At 39.3% G+C, this 22,589-nt stretch overlaps 1 protein-coding gene and 1 long non-coding RNA gene across 3 annotated transcripts in view; both read right to left on the bottom strand.

Annotated features, from left to right (window-relative positions):
• Window positions 1-4,635: 4,635 nt before the first annotated feature.
• LOC107836615 (uncharacterized) lies at window positions 4,636-14,494 on the bottom strand. Its single transcript, XR_001662560.1, has 2 exons — window positions 12,188-14,494; window positions 4,636-5,030 (listed from the first exon to the last, which is right to left on the bottom strand). It is a non-coding gene; the product is annotated as an uncharacterized LOC107836615 (long non-coding RNA).
• Window positions 14,495-16,125: 1,631 nt separating this feature from the next.
• The window catches only part of sox1a (SRY-box transcription factor 1a), a 106,544-nt gene continuing 100,080 nt past the window's right edge, over window positions 16,126-22,589 (bottom strand). The window contains exon 2 of one of the 2 annotated variants that reach the window (XM_016673094.1): window positions 16,126-17,772. In XM_016673094.1, the coding sequence (XP_016528580.1) occupies window positions 17,725-17,772 (48 nt within the window). In that variant the 3' untranslated portion in view covers window positions 16,126-17,724. The remainder of the gene's footprint in view (window positions 17,773-22,589) is intronic. The other variant, XR_001662556.1, reaches the window with a different exon arrangement.

Raw genomic sequence — 22,589 nt, 5'->3', positions numbered from 1 at the left:
TGAAAGATATTCAAAACTATGCATAATTTTCCTTCCACCTGAAATTATCACTATTTCGTATTAGCATGCAGCATAAATTCCCGACATAATTCAATAAAATTTGTCGTTTTAAACTTGACAAAATTTGAAAAGGCTTAAAGTTTTTATGAACGCGTCTGCATGAAAACAAACCGTCTGGTATTTGGCGCCATCTAATGGACATTATCCAAAATCACACGGATGGGCTAAACGAATGCGTCGTCCTTATTCCCTCCCTCTTGACTCAGTTGCTGTAGATTCAGGTAATTTATTCACTAATTAATTTTCTGAGTAGCTGTAATTGGAGAACCGGCTACGTTTATCCTGTAGCTTGTGAGAGCAAATTAAGAGAAAGTACCAATTAAAGCGTCGCATGTTTTGTTTTCAGTTTATTAATTCACAGAGCTTGAACAGTTGCAGCCGCATTAGACTGATTTGTTGCTGTCTGATTCACTGACTTTTGGAGTATGTTCAGTTCTGCTTGGTTGCAGGTTTCTGTGACCCCGAGCTCCTGTCTGAGGTTAACTATTTGCCACTAATTCATCTAGCTATTTTTTTTATTTATTTATTTTTTGCACGCGTGTGAGCTGCATGAACTCCGAGCGATGATAATAGGTGTGTTTTTGTCTCTGGTGGTGCTGATACACGTCACATGCCATCTCTCCGTGCCCGGCCGCGGTGCCAAGAGAAGGGCTTAAACCTGCGTCTGGAGATGGGAGTTGTGAGATCCCAGGGAGCGCATGCTTGGCACCGTGAAATAGGATTTGGGAAGGACCGAAGCAATGAAGCGAGAGGGAGAAAGGCGACTGCCAAGTCCTCTCTAAGGATTTGGTAACCCCCTCCTCACCCCATAAACACATAGTCGGAGTCCTCATACACACATGTGGGGGTATGAGAGAGAGAGAGAGAGAGACAGAGAGAGAAAGACTGGATTTTGTGGATGAAAAAAAAAGGCAGAGAGGGAAATATAATGAGAGGAACAGTGTTTGGAGCAGCACGGTGACCTGAACATGTGTTCCTCACCGTAACCAACTCCTACAACTCTCTAATCCTGCCAGGGCTTCTCCAGGTGCTTCCTGCCCACCTGTGCAACCACATCCCGGCTCACATAGGCAGCGACATACATGTGCAGCTCTCCCACATGCAAGATCGGCGCGCCGTTCTCTAAAAGTGACAAAGTAGACAAGAAACGCACTAACTGGAGGGAGGAAGAGACGGGGAGGGGAGGTAAATGGGCGGGCACTTCTCATACGGCTGTCAAGAAGGTGATTGATTTTCCGCCCCTCTGTTATCGAGGCCAGCAGCCACGAGGACCCTGTCCAACACTCGCAGAGCTATCAGCAGCTCCGTGGGCTGAAAATAGGCCTATCAAGCCTCATCTGTCTGCCTCTCTGCGTCACGTGGTCACTGCGAATATCTAATCTGCATAACTGGCTGTGTGTTGTTTGCGTGCTGGAGAGAGGCAGCCAGAGGATGCTCACCCGGTGCGGCTGTGAACACACCACCGATGCTCCGTTGGTGGTGTGTTCACAGCTTCTGCTCCAGAAGGCATGATGGTGTGACTGCAGAAAGTAAGTCGAATCTGTCTAAACCAAGGGTTTAGGACGTTTTTTTTCTTTTCTTTCTAATTTCATAGTGATATAAAAGAGGGGGAGGAGACGGGGGGAAGAGAAGTGTGCCTTCAAATATAGACTGCTGTTTTCAAAAGTGGAAAATATTTTCAAGTCAAACCTCTGAATCTCCCTGTCTTCACCTGCCCTCCCACTTCTTACCTTTTGATCCTCACCCTCTCTAACTCCCCCTGCAGAGTGATTTCTCCCCTCTTTTTTCTCTTCCAATTTTCCACAAAAAGGACTTCTGCAATTTTGCCATTACTCATATTATTGCTGGTGGCTGCAAAGCGAGTCTTGGCTCTGTTCCTCGGGGGTAATTGGAAACTGCAGGTGTGAGAGGGCACATTAGCATACCCAAGCCTCGCACAGCATACTGCTTCAACCCTAATGGCAGCGTGAAAAATACATCTATCACGCTAATGCTGAAAAGATGGATGTGCGCTGCGGTTGCACCGCAGAGGCCAGTCATAAAAATGCGGTGGCCTGTGGCGTTAGAGAGCCGCAGGACTCTTTCCCCAAAGTGTTTCGACAGTATGTATGTGCAAGTACCTGAGACATGGCAAGAAAAAGAGAGAGAGAGAGAGAGAGAGAGGAGATTTGGTGGGCATCTCATACTCACTCAAAAATTTGGCAAACTTACCTTAGAAATGTGCTCCTTTGTTCAGCAAAAACATGCAGTTTCAGCATTTAGAAAAGTTTTGCCTTTGACGAAACTCAGCTCAGCTTCTAGAATCACTTACAATATTAGTTTAAATAGCTGAAATTGGTCTAAGGTGTATTGGTTGATTGAACGAGTGATCAAAGAGAAACTTCCACAAAGACCGAGAGACACAAAATGACTTCTATATGCAAATTTGAGTTTGACTCACTTGTGCCTCCTAAAAATGTTCAACAACACTGCAAATAAAATTCATTCACAGATATCTAATCACTTCAAGTGGTCGCAATGAACAAATTACAGAAATCAATGAAAAAAGTAAAAATAATCTTTTAAAACATTTTTTGTACAAGTTTCTTAAACACTGCTTCATACTTTCACTGAATGTATCTACACACACTCGCAAATCAGATGTTGTTTGAGATATTTTATTGTATGTTTCAAAATATGAAAACTAAGTCTGGAGAATTGTCTAAAAAGTTCAGGAAAGAGAAGTTTTTCCTGAACTTTTTCAGGAAAAAGGCCTTGTTTGTATCCTTGTACAAACAAGGGAAAACATACAAAAAGAAAGGCTACTACTAACTTAATTCAACAGACTCATGCTTTTCTTCATGTGGAGTTCATATTCCTTAATTTTGATTATCAATATTTGCATCAAATATAAAAAGATAAGCACATGTAGCAACACATTTAAGACTGACATTCTCAGTGAGAGGTTAAAAGCTGCTTACTCTGCTTGTGCCTTCGGCTGCCTTGGTGTACATATATTAACAAAGATTTAGTGAATAGAGGTCTCTAGTGTTTATACCATCCAACATGTAGCCTTAACAGTACTCTTAATCAGAGCAGTAGAAGTAATCATGAAGGAAATGGGTAAGACATTCAGGAAAAGACTTTGATCATTTGTAGCAAGAACCTATATGTGGGTGCCTTCCACTCTAACCCTACACCACACACCAACCCGGGCTCTTCAAGGGAACCGTAAAACCACACAAAACTCTCATTCCTCCAAGTCTGCCAGGTGAAAAAGAAATATCCAATACTCACGCATTTTAAAGAAATCCAAATTGTCAAATCTAATTGCAGGATATTTTGTGCAACTGGATGTACAACGAGTCACCAGGGCCACAGTTTTCCATCAGAAAAGAGAAATTTAAAGCAGAGCAACCAATTTCTTCTAAGGAAGCAAAATAATGACCCATTTGGACCCCCCACCAAGTGTGCATGAGGGTGTATGCCCCTTCAGCTTTCTAACCATGTTATCAAATTGAAGGGACACACAAGTCTGTATGTGTTATTACCATATCCACACACGCACACACGCACCCCCCCCCACACACACACACACACATGCACAGGCAAAGAACTGCACAGTTTCTCTTTGTCCTGTCTTCATTTTTTTTCCTTGTCTATACGGCGGAGCAGTAACAGCTTGTTAAACAGTGACATCCATTGACTCCCAGGCCCCCTGCGGAGCACATCTCCCTGCAGTCGATGTTGCACTCTCCATGCGCCAGCCGTCACTCCACGTCTTCAGGAAAGCTGTGGTTTCTCCGCAGTGACGAGCTTGATCTGGATGCCAGATCAGGCTTTTATTTTTAAATGCAGAGAAAGACAAAACAAACAGGTTGAAGGCCAAAAACATAAGAGAGATGGAAAACAGTCAGAAAAAAAGGTGAGAAAGGTGTTAAAAAGACTGAACTCTGCTCTCTGCATCAACCTAAGTGACAGTCGTTAATCACGTGTGTGGAACTGCATCCTCAGAGCTATCAGTGGCAAATGGCAGATAATCTTCAAATTAGAATCTAATTAAAAATCCATTTCCTTGATTATTTTAATTTCCAATAAATGCACAATGTCAGAATATTATAAATATTTATAAAATATGAATATGCAGTAGTTTTTAGTGCATTTTAGTAGAGAATGTATTTAGTATAATAAATGCAGCACTGCATTAAATTATGGAAAATTATGGTTAAAAAAAGAAAGAACATATGCTTTAAATTCCAGTTTAAATGGTATTTGCTGTCTTGTGTAAAGGGCTTTATGGGATTTCCATTTTTTGCCTTATATTTCTTTAATGAATAACTATAGTGACATTTGAGGTATTTGTCTGGAATAATCTTGATAATTTTAGCCAATGGAAAATGCCCAGTGTCTTTTTTCACCCTTAAAATTGTGCCTCATGTAAGAAAAATACATTTCTGATTTGAGTAAAATAATTAGTTCAGTGAACTGGTGGATCCTTTCTTCCAATACAAAGAAGTTTATTCATTGATTTTTAAACTGGATGATCAATATTTAAAAAAAACAAAACAAAACAAACAAAACAAACAAAACAAAAAAACCCCCCAACAATATTGGAAATTAAACAATATACAAATACACATTTACAATAATACAGGGAAATACTAATACCGAAAGCCGGCAGGAAAGGCTGGGGTAAAAATACGGTAGTTTCTCGGCCAAAACAGGAGACTTGACAGGTATGGTACACAATCACAAGAGAGCTTGGCATCTCCTCTTCATCCTGGTCACCAGCTTGGTCAGACACTGCTGTGGGATGCCATCCCATTCTTCTGATGTTGAGAGTCAGCCAGTGTGGTTGTATTGGCCACTCAATGAGCAGCACACCCAAGTCGGTCCCAACTGTGTTGAACAGGGTTGAGGTCAGAACTGCAGAAATGCCATCGCATCCTCTCCACTTCTGGAAATGGTCAGTGGGAGTGACGGTTAGCATCCTGGAGAACAGAGTTCAATCCAAATGAGGGAACATGATATTATTGCCACTGGTTGCAAAATCTCATCTTGATATAGTTCTCTACTGAGATGTCCTCTAATGATGAGGAGCTTTGTTTTTCCAGTGAGAGAGATGAAGCCAACTACCATCACGCTGCTTCCGACAACAGCGGTTTGGTATTGGCAGGTATTGCAGGTTTTTAAATCGGAGTCAACCCGCTTAATCAACTCTGTTTCTCTCAATCCATTAATGCAGGTTAGTCACCAACGTGGCACAAGGCAAGAGGACATAAATAGGATTTAAAACAGCCTAAGATTTATTAGGACTGCTATTATAAACAAATGATCAATCAAACACAAACTGAAAGTGTTGTTCTCGTTAGATTGATTAATTTGGCTTCAAGCATCAATATGACGCTAAACCTAAGCTACAAACTAGTGTTGGATCTATCGGAGGCATCTCAAGATTTTACACTGTTAAGCATTTAAAAATGGATGCTGAGGCACAGTCTGTCACAAGATGCAAGTTGTTTGAATTATTGAAGTTGACGTAATTCATTTTTACACCTCGACTCCGTCTGGCTCCTTATGAGGAAGAAACGGTGGTTTGAAACTTTAGCACACCACTGTGGTTGCACAAATTAGCGTGTTGGGAAAGGTATTCATCACTATGTGAGAAATTGAGCACTCAAAAAAAGAAAAAGAAAAGTCAAGGAAAAATGTTAAAGACCTTTAATTGCCTACAATTCATACATTCCCTTAGTTGTTTAGAAAAACTCGGTATGAAAACGGAGTTAAATGTGTTGCATCCAGAAAATTTGTGCAAAAAAAAAAAAAAAAAAGAACAAAGAAAACGACAACAAAAACTACATATAACTTCTGGAGGTACATGTTAGAAAAAAACGGTAATGGCTGTAAAATAATAGCTTGTTTATTATTCTTTTAAAAAATACAAAATAAAGTCTCATACAGGCAACATTCATCCATCCATAAAATTACATAAAATACTATCCCTCTCAGCCATCCTGCTCCACTTGCAGATATTTTTGAACCTATTCAAAGTGACAAATGCTCTTTTAAATCATATCCACCATAGATTTCGGCATTTTACATTTTGCCAGGCAAACAATGGCTCACATTATTTTTGCTTTTACTGTCAGACTGCTGTGTTTTGCGCTGACACCCAAATGGACATTCTTGCACATTCTGGAGGGAGACTGAGTTAATACTCGATTTGTAAAGCAGATTCTTATAGTGTGATTGCCTTCCTCAAGTCTGAAGTCTTACGTTTGCAAATATCTGAGATAAAATGTCTGTAATTTAAAAAAAAATTAAAAATCTGTGCCTTGATCCATTCTTTAATCTCACACAATCCTGTTTAGAGTAAGTGAGAGTTTGACTTCACCCCCAGTAAAAAAAACAAAAGCAAGCTGGAAACCAGCACATTATATTGAAAAGTAGTACCTATTGAACTTGTTCATATTTTCACAAACTTCACAGATGTTTTTTTTTTCCTTCAAAAGTGACATTTGTAGTTATCTTCCTTAATCCAGCCTGGCAGCTCAGGTGGACTAGATTGCTGCTGTGGCAGACTTTTTAATTTTCAGATGGTGGATTAAGCAGTACCATGTGAGTTCCCCAAAGTTTTCCATATCGTTTTATACGCTAACCGCATTAAAACTCTTCATCTCTTTATCTCTGAGCTCTCTGCTGTGTGTTCCTCAGTCTTCATGTTTGATTTCTAATGCTCTCACAAACCTCTGTGGTCTTCACAGACAGAACCACTGGCTTTTACACGGAGACTGAGCCCCACACAGACGGCCTCGTGTTAAAGGTAATTAATTACGCCACATTTTCTTTAGAGGCGTCAAAGATTTTCAATCACATTTTTGAAAAACCTGTGAAGCGTGAGCAGCTTTGTTAGGCACTTTATGTTTTTTCTTACTTGTTTCTTTATCTGGTTTTTGTTCATGAAGAGGTTTCACTAAACTAATTAATGTAGATGTTTTTCAAACCTTCGGGCAAATAAAAATAATAAAAACAAACCCCTGAGCATAAGAGGCAGCAGATGTGTGTCTTACTCAAAGGTGGACTATCCTTTTATTCACAAATTTCTGTCCTAAAGGTGTGTGAAGGTGTGATGAAAACATGCACACCATGTGAGCTGCTGTTCTCCTGGGTTTGCTTACTCCGAGGTGTGAAAAGTGCTCATGTGTGTTTTTTAGCACATGTATTTGTCCACATGTGATTTCCTTGCAGGCGGTCGGACGCTCCCGAGCTGACTGGCCGTGAGGGATTATTATGGGATTAGGGGTTTCTCGGTTACCACGGTGAGATGATAATCACAGTGGCTGTCCTTTGATCTCTACAGGGATAGCAGCGTCCGTCAAACAGGAGGCTCTCAGCGCTGCTGCGAGCGTGAACATGTGCTGGACGCCTTCGCCTAGCCGGGCGTTGCATGTGGCGCTCGTGTGTTGATGTTTTGTGTGAATCAGCTGTCAGCTGTTGGACGAAAGGAGGAGACAAAAAGTTTTTTTTTTTTTTTCTTCTTTCTCCCAGCAGAAGATGAGTGAATTTATGTTATATGGAAATAAAATATGGCTCTCGCTCCCCTTTCTTGCCTCCAGATGGTCCCTGTGGAGAGAGGGTGATTATCTGGCCCATCTGAGGCAGGGAACCTGAGAGTGTTGATGTTGGGTGGGCAGTGCGGTACCACGCCAAGTCTCCTGTCCCCAGGAGCATGAACACGATCCCCTTTACCTGCCCCTTCCCCCCCCCCCCCAACACACCCTCCCTTTCGTCTCTCTGGTCCTCCGCCCTCCCTCCCTCCACCACCACACCACCGGCTTGGCTTACTGCAGCTCCCCAGAGCACTTGTCTCCACCCTGAGATAGACTTTCTCCCTCCTGACAAGGCACGGCCTGGATTACAGGAATACCTGAACACGCTAGAAGAAGGTGACAAGTGAGACAAAAAGAGGGGAAAAGCAAAGAGAAACAAAGGGAGGTAACTTCTTAGGTGCAAAACAGTCTGCAGGGGCAAGGTGGTAATTTGGAACTTAGCAGAGCATTCTGCTCCGAGGTCCTCTTTAGCTGCCCCATAAATAAACAACAAGGGGTCAACGTTGGTGATGCCGTCATCGTTTTGATTTTCAATCTTCAGCAACCTGCCTCCTTCTTCTTCTTCTTCTTCTCTCTTTCTCCCTCTCTCTCCTTCTTCTTCTTCTTCTTCTCATCATCTTTCGTGTTCCTGCCGCCTGCTAATCAGGCCGAGTCTTTGGTTTCTCTGCCTCCGAGTGATCTGAGTTTATCAGAGCTGCCTGTCAAAGCCACAGGGGTCAATGAGCGGTGCTGTCGGACCAGAGCGCCAGGCAGAGCCAAACACGGATCGAAACCCGAAGAGACGCTGCTAAAAGCCTCAGCAGAGGAATGATAACAAGATAAGCTAATGTTATTATAACAAGCTGCCTCATAGTTTAGTGGGATCTGGACTTTTAAAGATTGATCTGTGGACGGGTTTTATAATTGAGTGCAACTCTTGTGCAGCAGCACCTAACTGAATGTACCAACATATTTTGAAATTCTTTGAAATACTTTGCAAATACATCTTACACATGCCACACATTTTAGAAGTGTCTCTTTCAGTGTTTTCTATGAGGTAAAATATGATTGTCTTGGAAAACATTTTCTTTTGTATTAAGAAAATAATTACACGGATGACATTATAATCTAATGTAAAGTTATTGATTAAATGTGTTTTTAAAGTTTTCCAGCTGTAACTTCTCAAAGCTTTTTGATCTGTGAAAACTGAAAATATTGCCATTCGTCACCATGGAGATCTGGATTTGCAGGATTAATTCAGGAAGCATAACAACAATGATGTGGGCATTGACAGTTAATCTTTATACAATTATTTATTCTATGACACATTTTCCCGATTCTACAGCTTCCATCCTTTTAATTTTTTGAGTCATCCCACTATGTAGCATTGCTTCCTATTGTCTTGCTAATACAAGACAATAGGAATCAATGACAAAGACGTACATGCTTCTGCGACTGTTGAAAATGATTAATTTTCTTATGTTTATTTGATTTTCTGTGCCACTTTAAGGATCTTTCAGTCATTTCTTCTTTCCACAACCCAACCTCCATAGATCGCTCAACTTCTTTTATGTAAATCTAATCATTTGAGTACAAATTATTGTTAAAAAAAACAAAAAAACAAAAGAAAAACAACTGTTCTATGTAAAACGTCTGAACTTGTATAATTCTGCTTTGGGTTTAGGTTTTGGCTCTCATCCTGGATTTGTCCCTGCAATGAACATCTCACCACATTTGCAACATTTAACATAAATAACTGTTTATCACATTTACTAACTGATTGAAGATCATTGACAATATGTATAAAAATACTCCTTGTTTTTATATAATAAAGTGTTGTGATGTCTTCCATATTTATTGGAAGGTTTAATAAAGACATGCCTTCAAACAATTCCTCTTTAATACTATTAGATTAATCTGACTCTTAGAGTAACTTGAGTATATTAACATAGTGGATAAAACTCCTTCATTAAGACTTCAAAGATTTTTTTTAAATTACTTTACAACATTGATGTGGAAATAGTGAAACCCCAAATAATTTCTATAAAATAAATATTACTGAAGTATTTTAGTTTTCCAAGACTGCTTTTAAAATCGTGCATTGTAATCCTTGATTTCATTTGTCTGTGTGATGCAAAATATATTAAAATGTAATTGAAATCATGTTATCCCATTATTCCTAGGCTTGATTCAAAAATGGAAAATTAAGAGAAGCTATTTAAGAAAAGCAGTTTGATCTTTATACATCAGGTAATGGTTACAAGTTAATATGTATGGTGTAAACTTTGGAATTAAAATAAATAAGAAAAAGCAGAAAGGAGGATGTAAAGTGTAGCATTTATTTTCAGTGGGAGATTATGTTTCTGCAATAAGAGAAGAATTAATTTTTTTTATATAGTTTTTTGGACACACCTTTACCTGGTGCTCCAATAAATGCAAAGGGAACTGGTTATTGTAAGATTTGACAAAAGTTGATGATTTTATGATGCTTACAAGATCAATATGTCAAAAACAGTTGCATTTTTAAAATTTGTTTGGCTATCAAAAACTTTCCTCCTTTTTGTCCCGTTTCCTTCCCAACCAGCCACATTACTCTAACGATCAGAGTCAGTGTTGTTAAACAGCTTGAATGGTTAAAAATTGTCACTACAAACAAATTAAATAATTGTGTTTTGCTGTTAATAGTAATTATGGAATACAATACTTATGTATTAAAGTACAGCAGCTTTTATATATGTCTGTAGTTGAAAATGGGATTTATATTCTGGAAACGTTAAGCTATAGTTGTTGTATAATGCATGTTATAAATTTGTCACTGTCCTACTCTTTAAGTCAAAAAGAAATCTGACAGTGGTGACCACATTTCTGCCGCTTTCTTCTTTCTCTAACTGGAATAAAACCTGATTTTGCTGCAGATAAAAATATCAAATCCTCAGAGGCGAGTACCTTTGATTGAATTAGTTCCAGACAATTTGAATTTCAATTAATTAACGTTTCACCATACTTCATTTTTACAGTACATACTAAGAGTCCTAATTCAAATCATCTATACTTTCTAAATTAGAAATTTAAAAAATGGGTAATTTTCCTGCGATTTCCGCCCCTGCAGTGGATTCCTGAGAAACACTGCTGTTCATTCAAAAGAGGGCAGTGTAACCACACTTGCAGGTGATGCTTTCCCCTTTTTTTTTCTTCATACAAACATTTTTTTTTCCACAAACGTGTATTGTGTGTTTTTTTGTTGTTTTTTTTAACTTTGCAGTCAAGCCTCTCTTACACCATCTTGTATTTTTTTCCCCTCAACTTTCTACTTTTTTTTATTTTTTTTTTCAAATGAATAATCTTTGGGTCGGGGCAAAACAGTTGGAAAATATTAAGTATGGCTAATTTCAACAGACATTTTCAACAGTTAGTGAAAAACGCAGTGGTCAAGCTGTGAGAAAAAAAAGCTGCACCTGGTAATTGCTGCAACACCCACTGACCCATGAGCAACGTGCATCAGCATACACCTAAGAAAATTGCTTCATAGTTAGCGCATTATTGTTTCAGTGATGGCGGAGAGGTTGCCTTGCCTGGCCCTGGGTGGCATCATTAACACAGGCTGGAGCAACACGTTTAAATCAGATGGCTTTGTCACAGGTGTAACTACTGCTGTTCATGCATGTGATTAATGTCCCCTTCTTTGATTAATTTCCTACGTTGGCTGAGAAGCCCTCGCATTTGTGATTAATGAACCTGCAGTCTAATATAATGTAATACTGGTCTGGTAGGTGCTTATTTTATTTATTTATTTATTTAGTTTAGTTTTTTTTTTTTTTCATTTTATGCATACGTGTGTGTGCGTGTGCGTGTGGGTGTGTGTGTGTGTGTGCGTGTGTGTCTGTGCGTGTGTGTGTGTATGTGTGTGTGTGAATGTGTGCTCACTTTGTTTGCCGGAGTGCAGCATCTTTTATAACCCACAGCTCAGTCGGTGGAGACAGCAAATAAAAAAAAGTCACAAGAAGAAAAACTCTTTCATGACAGAAAGAAAAAAAAACATTCTCAAAAGAGGAGAGTTTGTGTTACTTTAGAGCTGTGAGTCAAACAGCAGCTTTGCAAAAGTAGTCGTGCCCTCTGATGCTTTTTCACATCTTGTTACAAACGTCTTTGTGTTTTCTGAGACTTTGCGCACCACATCAACACAACGTATTACAAGAAATGGAAGTGAGTGTTGATATTTCAGCCTACAGACAAAAACATTTAAAGATAGCTTCTGCTCTGCTAAGACAAAATTCAGTCTGCAGAAGTAACCAAATTACCAAACAGTATAAACCTGCATGTTATTCAGTCTCAATATGAATCCAGCTGCTCTGAAAAGGCCTCAGAGGTTCGAAACATCGGAGAGGAAACCGATTCATGATGACGAGGAACACAGCAGACATGTCAGGGATATAATTGTCCAGAGGTTTAGAGAAGGGTTAGGTTGTAAAATAATATCTCACACTTTGAACATCTCATGCAGAACTATTCAATCCATCATCTGAAAATAAAAGAGAGAAAAGCCCCAACTGGAAACCTACCAGTACATGGTCGTCCACCTAAACCATCAGGTGACGGGAAGCAAGACCGTCAATCCGAGAAACATCTGCAGCAAGTGGAAGAATCTGTCAAAACAGACAATGATTAGTTTGTGGAGCATAACTGGTATTTTATGGACAAATGGTGAGAAGAAGTTCACTGTTGAAAGAGCTGGTGCATTACTTTGTGTTGATCTGTCACAACATCCAGTTTGGGGTGTGACATACAGTGAACATTTTCAAGAGGTGTGAATACTTTTGCGAGGCAACGTATTTTGGGCTAATTCAGTAAGTATTAAAGAGTGAAGGCGAAGAAAGGCTGAAAAATACAAATCCATATCCAGTATGCAGATTCTGCTCCAGAACCTCACAGAACTTCGGTCTATTTTTATTTTATTCCTCAAGAGGAAGAAACGTACAGCTTGGTTTACCCTCCATGTTGACCTTTTGATGTCTAAGTCGATATTTTCTCCTTTTATCCTCTCTCCTCTCGGCCTCTTCTTTCCCCACCTTCGCCATTTTCCCAGCGGTGACAGAGACGGAGGACACAGGGATCTGTAATTAGCTGCTTGACCCCGGGGTTGGGTTGTGTGACCCCGGCAGCCGCGAAGCGCAGATCCAGGCTGATCAGATGAGTAGTTCTCAGGGATCAGTGGTTGAAAGACAGCCGCCGCCGCACCTCGGCCAACTCAGTCACTCTAGCCAACCCCTCGCAGAGAGACGGGCACGGTTACAGGAGCCCAGCTGCCGAGGTCCAGACAAGGTCTCAAACACCTGTCTGGACGGTGTACAAATATACAGACGCATGCTTTTTGACTTCCTCTTGACGGCGATGTGGCTGCAAAGTACGTTACTTTTCAGTGAGGGATCGGGAAGGAGTGGAGGTGTCAGTGGCTGGGGGGGCGGTAAACTGATCCCGTTAGGGGAAGGATAGGGGAGGGAGGGGATGGGAGATGAAGGAGGAGCAGTGCTGGCCCTTGGTCAAGTGCCTTGTACTCCACAAACAGGCGGCATCTAGTTACACTTTACCTGAGAAGCCGAGTCTGGGGAGTGGATTAAAAAAAAAACAAAAAAAAAAAACAAAAAAACAAGCATGTAGACCACCCTGCCCCTACTGCTGCACCTACTTTGGTTAAAGAAAATGTCACTTTTAACACAGTCATATTCAATAAATTACAATATACGTCCCAATGAGTCTCCTTTTTATCAGAATAAAAGCACCTTTTGATAATAACAACCTTTAGGGAGGTTTTAGGCATAAACCCACATTTCTTTTTCTGAACATACTGCTTTTTTTATTGGTCTGATGCGACATCCCAGTTTTAAATGTTGTGTTTTCATCAGTTGTAAGAGGAAAATTATCATAGCGAACACAGAAAAGGCTTTCAGACATCTATCTGTGTGCAAGTCACCTATGCAATGTATTTCACTCAGTGGTAAAGTTCCTAAAATAAATAGACTTTTCAGTAACGTATCGAATAGATCTGTATCTACATCCACAATGTGACATATATTCAGTACAATTATATAAAATATATATATATTTGTAATGGAAAAATTTAAAGATAAGCAAGATCCAAAAAACTGCTTTCATAACTGCAAACCCTTAAATCAACATCTTGTTAAAGCACTTTTTGATTCATTTTCAGCCTTCAGCATTTTAAATAGGAGTCTGACAGGTTCCCACGACGATATGCGCCAAATCTACCAAATCTATCAGATTGTGACAAAAGCCTCCTACAGGATACCATACAGATCTATGATATTTAGTCCTGGAGTCTAAAACTTCATGGTGAAACCATCCTGACACATGACAGCTTTTAGCCAGGTATTAATGTTTTATTTGGAAGAAATTACTTCTGTCTTTCCGTCCTAATCCTGAATCCAGACACATGGAGAAAACAGCAGACTGCCGTCGCACGTAGGTCACAACCAGAACTAACCACAAACTCCTGAAGCTCCTGAAGCTTCTTGAGCGTTGCCGTCATTCTCTTGGCGGCCTCACTTACCAATTTTCATCTTGTCAGAGTAGATTTTGGAGGAAAAGACCGGTTTTTGTAACATCACTGGATTCACTCTGGCACTGGTGTGTATGTAAAGCTGTGCAGTTTTCATTGATACCTCCACAACAGGATCATTTTAATAATGTGTAGCTTCTCCTCAAGATATGGATTTAGCTGAAGGATGAAAAAAGCAATTTTACAAGTGCAGCTGAACTTTGTTTGAAGTTGATCAAATTAACCTCAACAGATATTAGATCTGAACCCCCGAACCCCCACCAAAAAACAAAAAAACAAAACAAACAAAAACAACAAAAAAAAAAAACACAGAATGTTGGAATGTAATGATTTATTCATTCAAGATTATGCGTGCATTTATACGACCAGATTATTGCGGATTTTTCCCTCCAACAGATTTGTTTGTTTTCCAGTTCAATAAAAACCTGCCATTTTTTTTTTTTTTTTTTTACCAGCGGTGTGCAAACTTTTGATATCAGTAGAAAGGGAAGGAGAGAGTCATAAAGGACGCGCTGGGAGAGATGTTCACCTGAGACAGCGCAGTCACCGATGCTCGGGGCGCAGCAGCGTGACCTGAATGCTGACAGTGTTTGAAGTTTGAAGAAGAAGAAGATGATGAGGAAAAAAAAAAGCGACACAAAAGCGTCTCGATCTGAAATCATTGCCCTTGGGGGTGGGAATGAAGAGATGGGAAGTAATAGAGAGGAAGACGGCGAGGAGATGGAGAGAACACAATATAAAAAAAAAAAAGAAAAAGCAGTTTCCCACAGGTCTGCTTAAAAGTTCAAACCATCCGTTTAGTATACCTGTTCTGTCGCCTTACCCCTCTTTGCGTCTCTTAAGTCATCGTGTTTACACAAGCTGTTACTGTCGTCTCCCTGTTGTCTAACCCGCTGCTGCTCTTCCTCCGTCTTTCCCGTGTTTCTTTGTCTCTTTTCCTGCCGGTTGGAAATCTGCGAGGCTTGCTCATCGGCGCCAGCGTCTGTTAATCCCCCTCCCAAAGCACCTTAGCAACGCTAGGAATTTAGAGATACTAAAAAAACCCCACAAACACACACGCACACACACGCACACGGAACAACAACCGTTCTTAACACTGTGCTCATATTGGCAAGAGTGGCCACATCTTGAGATGCGTGTGTACGTGTGTATGTGTTTTCCATAAGTAGTTGGTAACAATCTGGAAGGGTGTGATAACCAAGGATCTCTCAAGAGTGTGCATGCGTGTGTGCGTGTGTGTGCAAAGACAGAGCGCAGGTTTTTGTGGTAACACCAGAAACCTGGTAATCACTGCATGTAGTCACCTGAGAAGCTCATTATCTTGTCTCTCTGCATGTTTTTGTTGTTGTCCGTTCACTGTTCGCCTTACCGTGGCGTCAGTGAGAAAAGAAAAAAAAAGAAAAGAAGAAGAAGAAGAAGAAAAAAAAATCAAAAATAGACAAATTATTGTGACTTATGCTGTCATGGGTGCAACTTTGAGGCTGTAACTCAAATGTCTTTTATGGAAAAAAAAAGCAAATCAATAAAGCAAGGTTACTGCACTCAGGAATTACGACGTCAGTTATTTTCCCATTTATTGGTTTTGCAGGTTTTTTTTCTCGTAACAACAAGGATCACCCCTCCACCTCCTGTTTTTCTCTGCCCAAAATCAATTACTTAAGGGGCAATGGTAAAATAATTGAGGGCACGTTTAGGCCTTGGAATTAATACATATTTTAAATGCTGAAACTTTTTCTGCAACTTTTACTTTGAGGAGTTAATTTACTTCTGAATTAGAAAATACATTTTTTTATGCATTATTATCTTTACACAGGGAAGAACATTTTTAGTTTATTTAATTTGCTCTTCTTCTTCTTCTTCTTCTTCTTCTTCTTCTTCTTCTTCTTCTTCTTATTCTTCTTCTTCTTCTCCTTCTTCTTCTTCTTTACCTCTAAAACCAACCAAAGTCACACCATCAGCTGTAAAACAAATCATTGGCTCTGAACCTAGACAATAACATATGACATGCACACTCACACACACCAGAAAGATGTTAATTAGAACATAACTAAGCACTATTTCCGTTGTTGTGTCTGCATAAAAAGAACCTGCCAGAGGTTTGTTTTCAAATTAAAGTTGCTCCCACTTACCACAGTGACTGAAGGCCATGGCCGAACAGAAAACAGACCGCAGAGTTTTGATTGATTCCTTTTAACAGGCACTAACTCTGTGTAAGGTGACTGTTGTCTGGCTACACGGTAAATAGGAACAGTCGTGAAAAGTTTGTGACAGCTTTTGCTATCCAAAAAACACAGCGGATCCTTGAAAAACATGCCAGCAATGAGGGCTAAGATTATTAAGATGGCGAGGTTTTCTGCAAATGGGACAAGAAAAGGAGAGCTGCAGCACGTAATCCAGTTTTTGTGTGCCTCACAAAAGTATTCACACCCAGTGAGTTCCTTTATATTTTGACGCATTACAACTAGAAATTCTCCATTCATTTCATCAGATTTATCTGATAGGTCACAAGCTGGCACATGATTGCCAAGTGCAAGGAAATAAGCACATTTCTTTCAGTTTTTTCAAACAAATCAAACTCTGAAAAGCCCAGTGTACCTACACGTTCAGAGTTAACACTTTGCAGAAGCACCTGTTGCTGTAATTGCTTCTAGTCCTTTGGGGATACGTCTCTACTGATGTGCAACATCAAGCGTCTCTGAACACCAGCTTTCAGTTTTGCCGCAGATTCTCATTTGGATTTAGGCGTGGGGCTTTGACGACACCTGAACGAGGCACATGAATGTACTTTGATCTAATCTGCCCCAATAAAGCCTCTGGTGGATGGTTGTTGTAACCCAACAGGGTTTCTTCCAGCATTTGAGTGTATTTAGATCCAGCTGTGTCGTGATCTGTCCGTTTCTGATTGGACAGATTAAAAAGAACTTCATGAGACGTTCACAGCCATTGTAGTGTTTTTTTTAAACTTCTCCATAACTTTACTCCTGACCCGGCTGGTGAGTTTTTATGTTGTCATGTTTTTTCTTTAACAATGTTCTCTGGCAAACTCCCAAGACTTTCACAGATCAGCTGCGTTTTTGCTTTTTTTTTTTTTTTACAAAGATTACAACACATAGATGTAAAATAATTTACTTAGGTGACTTGTGGAGACATTTTTTGTGCTGGATTTATTGAAGAAATGCACAAACGTGTTGTACATTTTTCAAAGTTTCTGAGCATCCTTTAACGTCTACCTCATATTTATGCAGGCGGTATGAGTACTTCTGCAAGACACTGTTTATTGTTGTAGTCCAGATGCAATGAAATCACTTTTACACAAAATATTGGGCAATCAGGGGGATGTCATTGTGTCATTTGAGAGTTTATAAGGTTGGCAATCAGAGTGTAAAGAGTAAATTTAAGGATGCGATTGTCTCTGACATTTCCTTGAAGGTCCTCTTTCCATTTCTCACGGCACCTTTCTTCCAGTGCTTGATGTAATGATGGCCTGCCAGCTGAGAGAGGAGACAGGGTGCTATCAGTAAATTACGGTTTCCACTGGGTGATCCACGTCCACTGGTGATGGTCACTTTGCTGGAAGAGACAAAAACAGAAAGAGGAAGGAGGACAATGAGAATCACACATCAAGAGTCATTTACTCCCTGACGAAGCTGATTTATTAATTTATCTGTTCAATCAGAAATAATCCAGTTAATCCCATTTTAAAACAGCTTGATATCTGGCGTCAATTTAACGGCCGTGGAAACTAATAGCACACGGCTGCGATCATTAAGAACAATTTATCAGCGCCTCGTCGACATTTCGCGGTGACATACAAATCCTTCACTTGTTTCTATCGGACTTATCTAAATGACCCCGGGTTGTTGATCACTCGACCCGGCGGAGTTCAGAGGTCAGCTACTTCCAGCAGCTATCAGTGGGCTGCAGGTTGCAGAAGGTGCAGCAGAACGGCTGCTTCTTATCTGAACTCTTTGACCCCTCATTAACCCCCTCTGCTGCTGCTTTGAGAATTATCACCTGACACAGAGGAAAATAAATCCTTCACAGCGTCTGATGGGCTCATGTGTTCACCTGACTCCGTACGCGAGTCAGAGATTTAACAAGTTGGCAAGAGATGAGATTTAAATCACTTGGTAGTGACATATTTAAATGTGCTTTGTGTATCAAACTCATATGCAGGTATTTAAGTATTTATTTAAGCACTGTGCTGCAGCATATCAGAAATGTGTTTTATGTGACAGGTCAGGCACTGCTAAGGACAGGACGATTGGTCTGCAGTTAACTTAACTTATTAAGGCTTTATTTGCATTAAAAGGAGTCAAAAATAAAGTTTTTATAGTTCAAAAAAATAATCCAATGAACAGGATGCAGTATGTTGCTGAGATATTTTGCGTCGTTTGGCCATGGACAATATGACTTGTGTCAGGAAACAATCCCAAGAATGCCTGGATTCCAGGGTTCCTAAAACGTCACACCTGCTGGGTGGTGAGTCAGAGATCAGACTTGTCTTTATGCAAAAGTAGGTAAGATTCGTCAAACCGGTGCACTTTCTTCTAGTACTGATGAATACATCTGTAGTTTCGCAACAGGACACAAAACAAAACCCTAGCTATGCATTTGATCTGATTCATTTCTTACACAGAGAGCCTTTACATGTTCAGTACTTTGTTTCTTTTTTTTTTCTTCTACTTGGTTAAACAGCTCAGGTCAATGAATTTTGGCCATTTGCAACCCTGCAGGCTCCTGATTAAATAACTTTTTTTTTTTTCTCGGTTTACCTACTGAAGGAAAGGGACAGGAGCTGGAGTTGTGAAGGTGAAATAAACTCTTTATCTACAATCCAGACATCACCCCCAAGTCAATTAAAGTTTTCTGTCTGGTGTTTTTTTTCTGCAAGGACATAATGTTTACTTGCGGTCTATTATATGCGACTCACTTTCAGCTAGGATTTTTAAAGAGATAATATGTTCTCTAATAGGATTAGTTTTCAAAGAGAAAAAGATCTGAAGTTCTTAAGTCACTTTTCTTTCTGCCAATTGAAAGGAAATATGGATGGAATCTGAATGCAACATGAGAAGCAAGAAAATCTGTTGTCCACAAATGGTCCATAAGTCCTAAATTAGTTGCTGTTATATTGCATTCATGTTGGAGAATGTATTGATAATCAGCCAAACAACCTGATCAATCCATTAACCAATCAGAAACACCCTTATAGGACCAAAGAACTAGCAAACAAACTCGGTAATGTATGAGAGATATAATGAATAAAAGAAAAATTAAAAGCAATCATCAAAAATCACATGAAATGCAGCATGAGCCTCGGAAAACAGCTAGATTTTAAACAAAGATTTAAAACAATCAAAAGCAGGGCTGCAGTTTGTTCCTTCGTTTGGGTTAGGGACAAAAAAAACAACAACAACAACAAAAAAAACCCACCAACACCTTTCATTCTGCTAGTTGGAGAGGAGAAAATAAGCTGGTAAACTGACCTCAGGGTCAGTCTACCAGTGAGTGAGGAAATGTGGTAATTCAAGAGAAGTCACGCCCCCCAACATTTTTGTTTACTCATTCCAAAGCACAAAACCTGAGTGACGTATGAAGAAAAAGAAAAAAATGTGACTCATTGTCTAGCTTTGCTCAAATTTTAGCAAAATGGACAAAGTAAAAAATTGACCTGAAAACTTAATTTGCAGAGAGCAGAAATCTCCTGCAAATGACAAACCAGAGCTGCTACTCTGTGCACAGAAGTGCAGTATTACATGAAGAGGGGCTTATCTGTATTAATTATACCTGGACGCATAACATTTACTCTATTGTGCCTGGCAATGGCATTCATATTCAGGCCTCTTAAGCTTTTGTTGCACTTTGTCACATTACAACCACAATTTTTAAGATATGTTATTGATGTTTCATGTAAAAGACCTTGTAAACAAATTGATAAAGTGGAAGCAACAGGAAATGCAAAGATCTTTACATTACCCTGTGGAGCTCCTGTTGCTTACATTCCTTCTGCTTTATGTTGGTCTATCATAGTTTGAGGTTCTTCTGAGACAAAATGTTAAAAATTTTGAAGCAGCTGGATTATTTTACAGGGCACTGTGGTTGGGATTAAAGTACAGCTTTTTGCTACATCAATTATAAAACTGTTCAGTTAGCCTGACACTTCACACTGCGCCTAATAAAATATGTCAAGGAGTTGTAAATGTGTCACTCATGTTATTTTAAGCTTGAAGACTCCGTCTATAAATGGTTTTCTGTGATGCGTCATTACGAAGGTGTGCCTATAAGAAGTGGGCAAATTGCAGCGCTCATCGCAGCATTTTTGGCAGAGCCAAGCTCCTAATTAGAGATGACAAGGCATGTGATGCCAAAAGATGAATGAAAACAGCACAAATTTCCAAGAAATTCCCAACCCCTTGCCATGTGTTGAGCTTGAGTGTAGATCCAATTGAGAAAAATTCAGATTGAAGTCCCAAAAGTTTGAAAGATAGCTAAACCTTTTTAGCAACAACATTGTTATGATCTTTTTTCTTTCTTTTTTTTTTTTTTTTACATGCAAAGATGTATTTCTATGTATATTTTATTTTGTCCAAAACTGGGTCTTTAAATTGGTGACTTGTAAAAAAGAACTGATTTTTCTAGCAAAAAAAATGTTGAAAAACTTTAACTCAGTGCTTTTATCGCTAAGTTTATCTTTAATGTTTTCTAATTTTGAAGTGATGCTCTCCCACCCACAGCTGCTCCTTAACAATTAAACCCCTTCTATTCCTGTACAGTTTGTTAAATTTATATTATTTCACCAAGATATGACAGGTCATGCATCATTCTAACCTGGATGTTTTTTCTTTGATTCAGATTAAATTACGTCAACAAGAACATTTGCAACACTCGTGTCAAAATATACAGATGTTTGTGGTTGTAGGATCATCACATATGTAAAGACTCAAGAGGTGTGGATGACAAAATTGAAAAAAGATTTGAAACTGTAAGTTAACTCTAGCCAGAAATAAGATACAACTGAACATAGCAACATTAAAGTTTTTGTTCTAGTCGAGGGTGGCTACATTGAGCGGCTTCTGGTAACCTATGAAATACGTGAAATCACGATCCAAATGCAAAACGACGACACAGGAGCTTTCGATTAAACATACTCAAGGCAATGAAGACACTTTCTGTTGAGATTGCATCCCTGTTGGTATTTTGTAAAACCACAAGACTTACGAACATGGAACTGCAACTCTGCAGCCAAATGTGAAGTTTGTGGTGGAGAAGGTTGATGTTTAATCATGCCCTGCTTTAATGCCTTTTTTTAATTAAAGCACTTTGATCTAAAATAAATAAATCATTCACCCAGACTTTGGCTCCGTTGTGGGTGTCATTCAAATTAGTGGAAACACACCAGAGGTGTTCCTAAGCTGCATAATATCACACCGGTTTGGTCGTACCTCATGTCTTTATCGAAGTTGAATTTTTAGAAGAAAACATGAAAGGTTGGTAAAGAGGCCAAGATGTACAGGATTAATGAGTTCCACATCTGCTGCTGGAACCGGCAGAACACTAAGGTTCAGCCCGACTCTGAGACGCGGCGAAGAGGCGCAGCTTGGCGTACACAGAAGAACATTTTGACTTATTGCACTTCTCTTATGATAAATCCCTTCTACCATATGAGAGTGGGACAGACAGACAACTTACAGAAAGTTTTCATGATTCATTGCCTTTTTCATGTCTTTTTTTTTTTTTTTTTTTTTTTTTTTTTTTTTTTTTTTACATGCAAAGATGTATTTCTATGTATATTTTATTTTGTCCAAAACTGGGTCTTTAAATTGGTGACTTGTAAAAAAGAACTGATTTTTCTAGCAAAAAAAAGTTGAAAAACTTCAACTCAGTGCTTTTATCGCTAAGTTTTTCTTTAATGTTTTCTAATTTTGAAGTGAAGCTCTCCCACCCACAGCTGCTCCTTAACAATTAAACCCCTTCTATTCCTGTACAGTTTGTTAAATTTATATTATTTCACCAAGATATGACAGGTCATGCATCATTCTAACCTGGATGTTTTTTCTTTGATTCAGATTAAATTACGTCAACAAGAACATTTGCAACACTTGTGTCAAAATATACAGATGTTTGTGGTTGTAGCATCATCACATATGTAAAGACTCAAGAGGTGTGGATGACAAAATTGAAAAAAGATTTGAAACTGTAAGTTAACTCTAACCAGAAATAAGATACAATTGAACATAGCAACATTAAAGTTTTTGTTCTAGTCGAGGGTGGCTACATTGCGAACAAACACTGAGTGGCTTCTTGTAACCTATGAAATACGTGAAATCACGATGCAAATGCAAAACGACGACACAGGAGCCTTCGATTAAACATACTCAAGGCAATGA

The sequence above is a fragment of the Poecilia formosa genome, unplaced genomic scaffold (genome assembly GCF_000485575.1).
Source record: "Poecilia formosa unplaced genomic scaffold, Poecilia_formosa-5.1.2 Scaffold70, whole genome shotgun sequence".
NCBI lineage: Eukaryota > Metazoa > Chordata > Actinopteri > Cyprinodontiformes > Poeciliidae > Poecilia > Poecilia formosa.
Note: the sequence above shows the minus strand (reverse complement) of the source record. Positions and strands in the feature narration are given on the sequence as shown.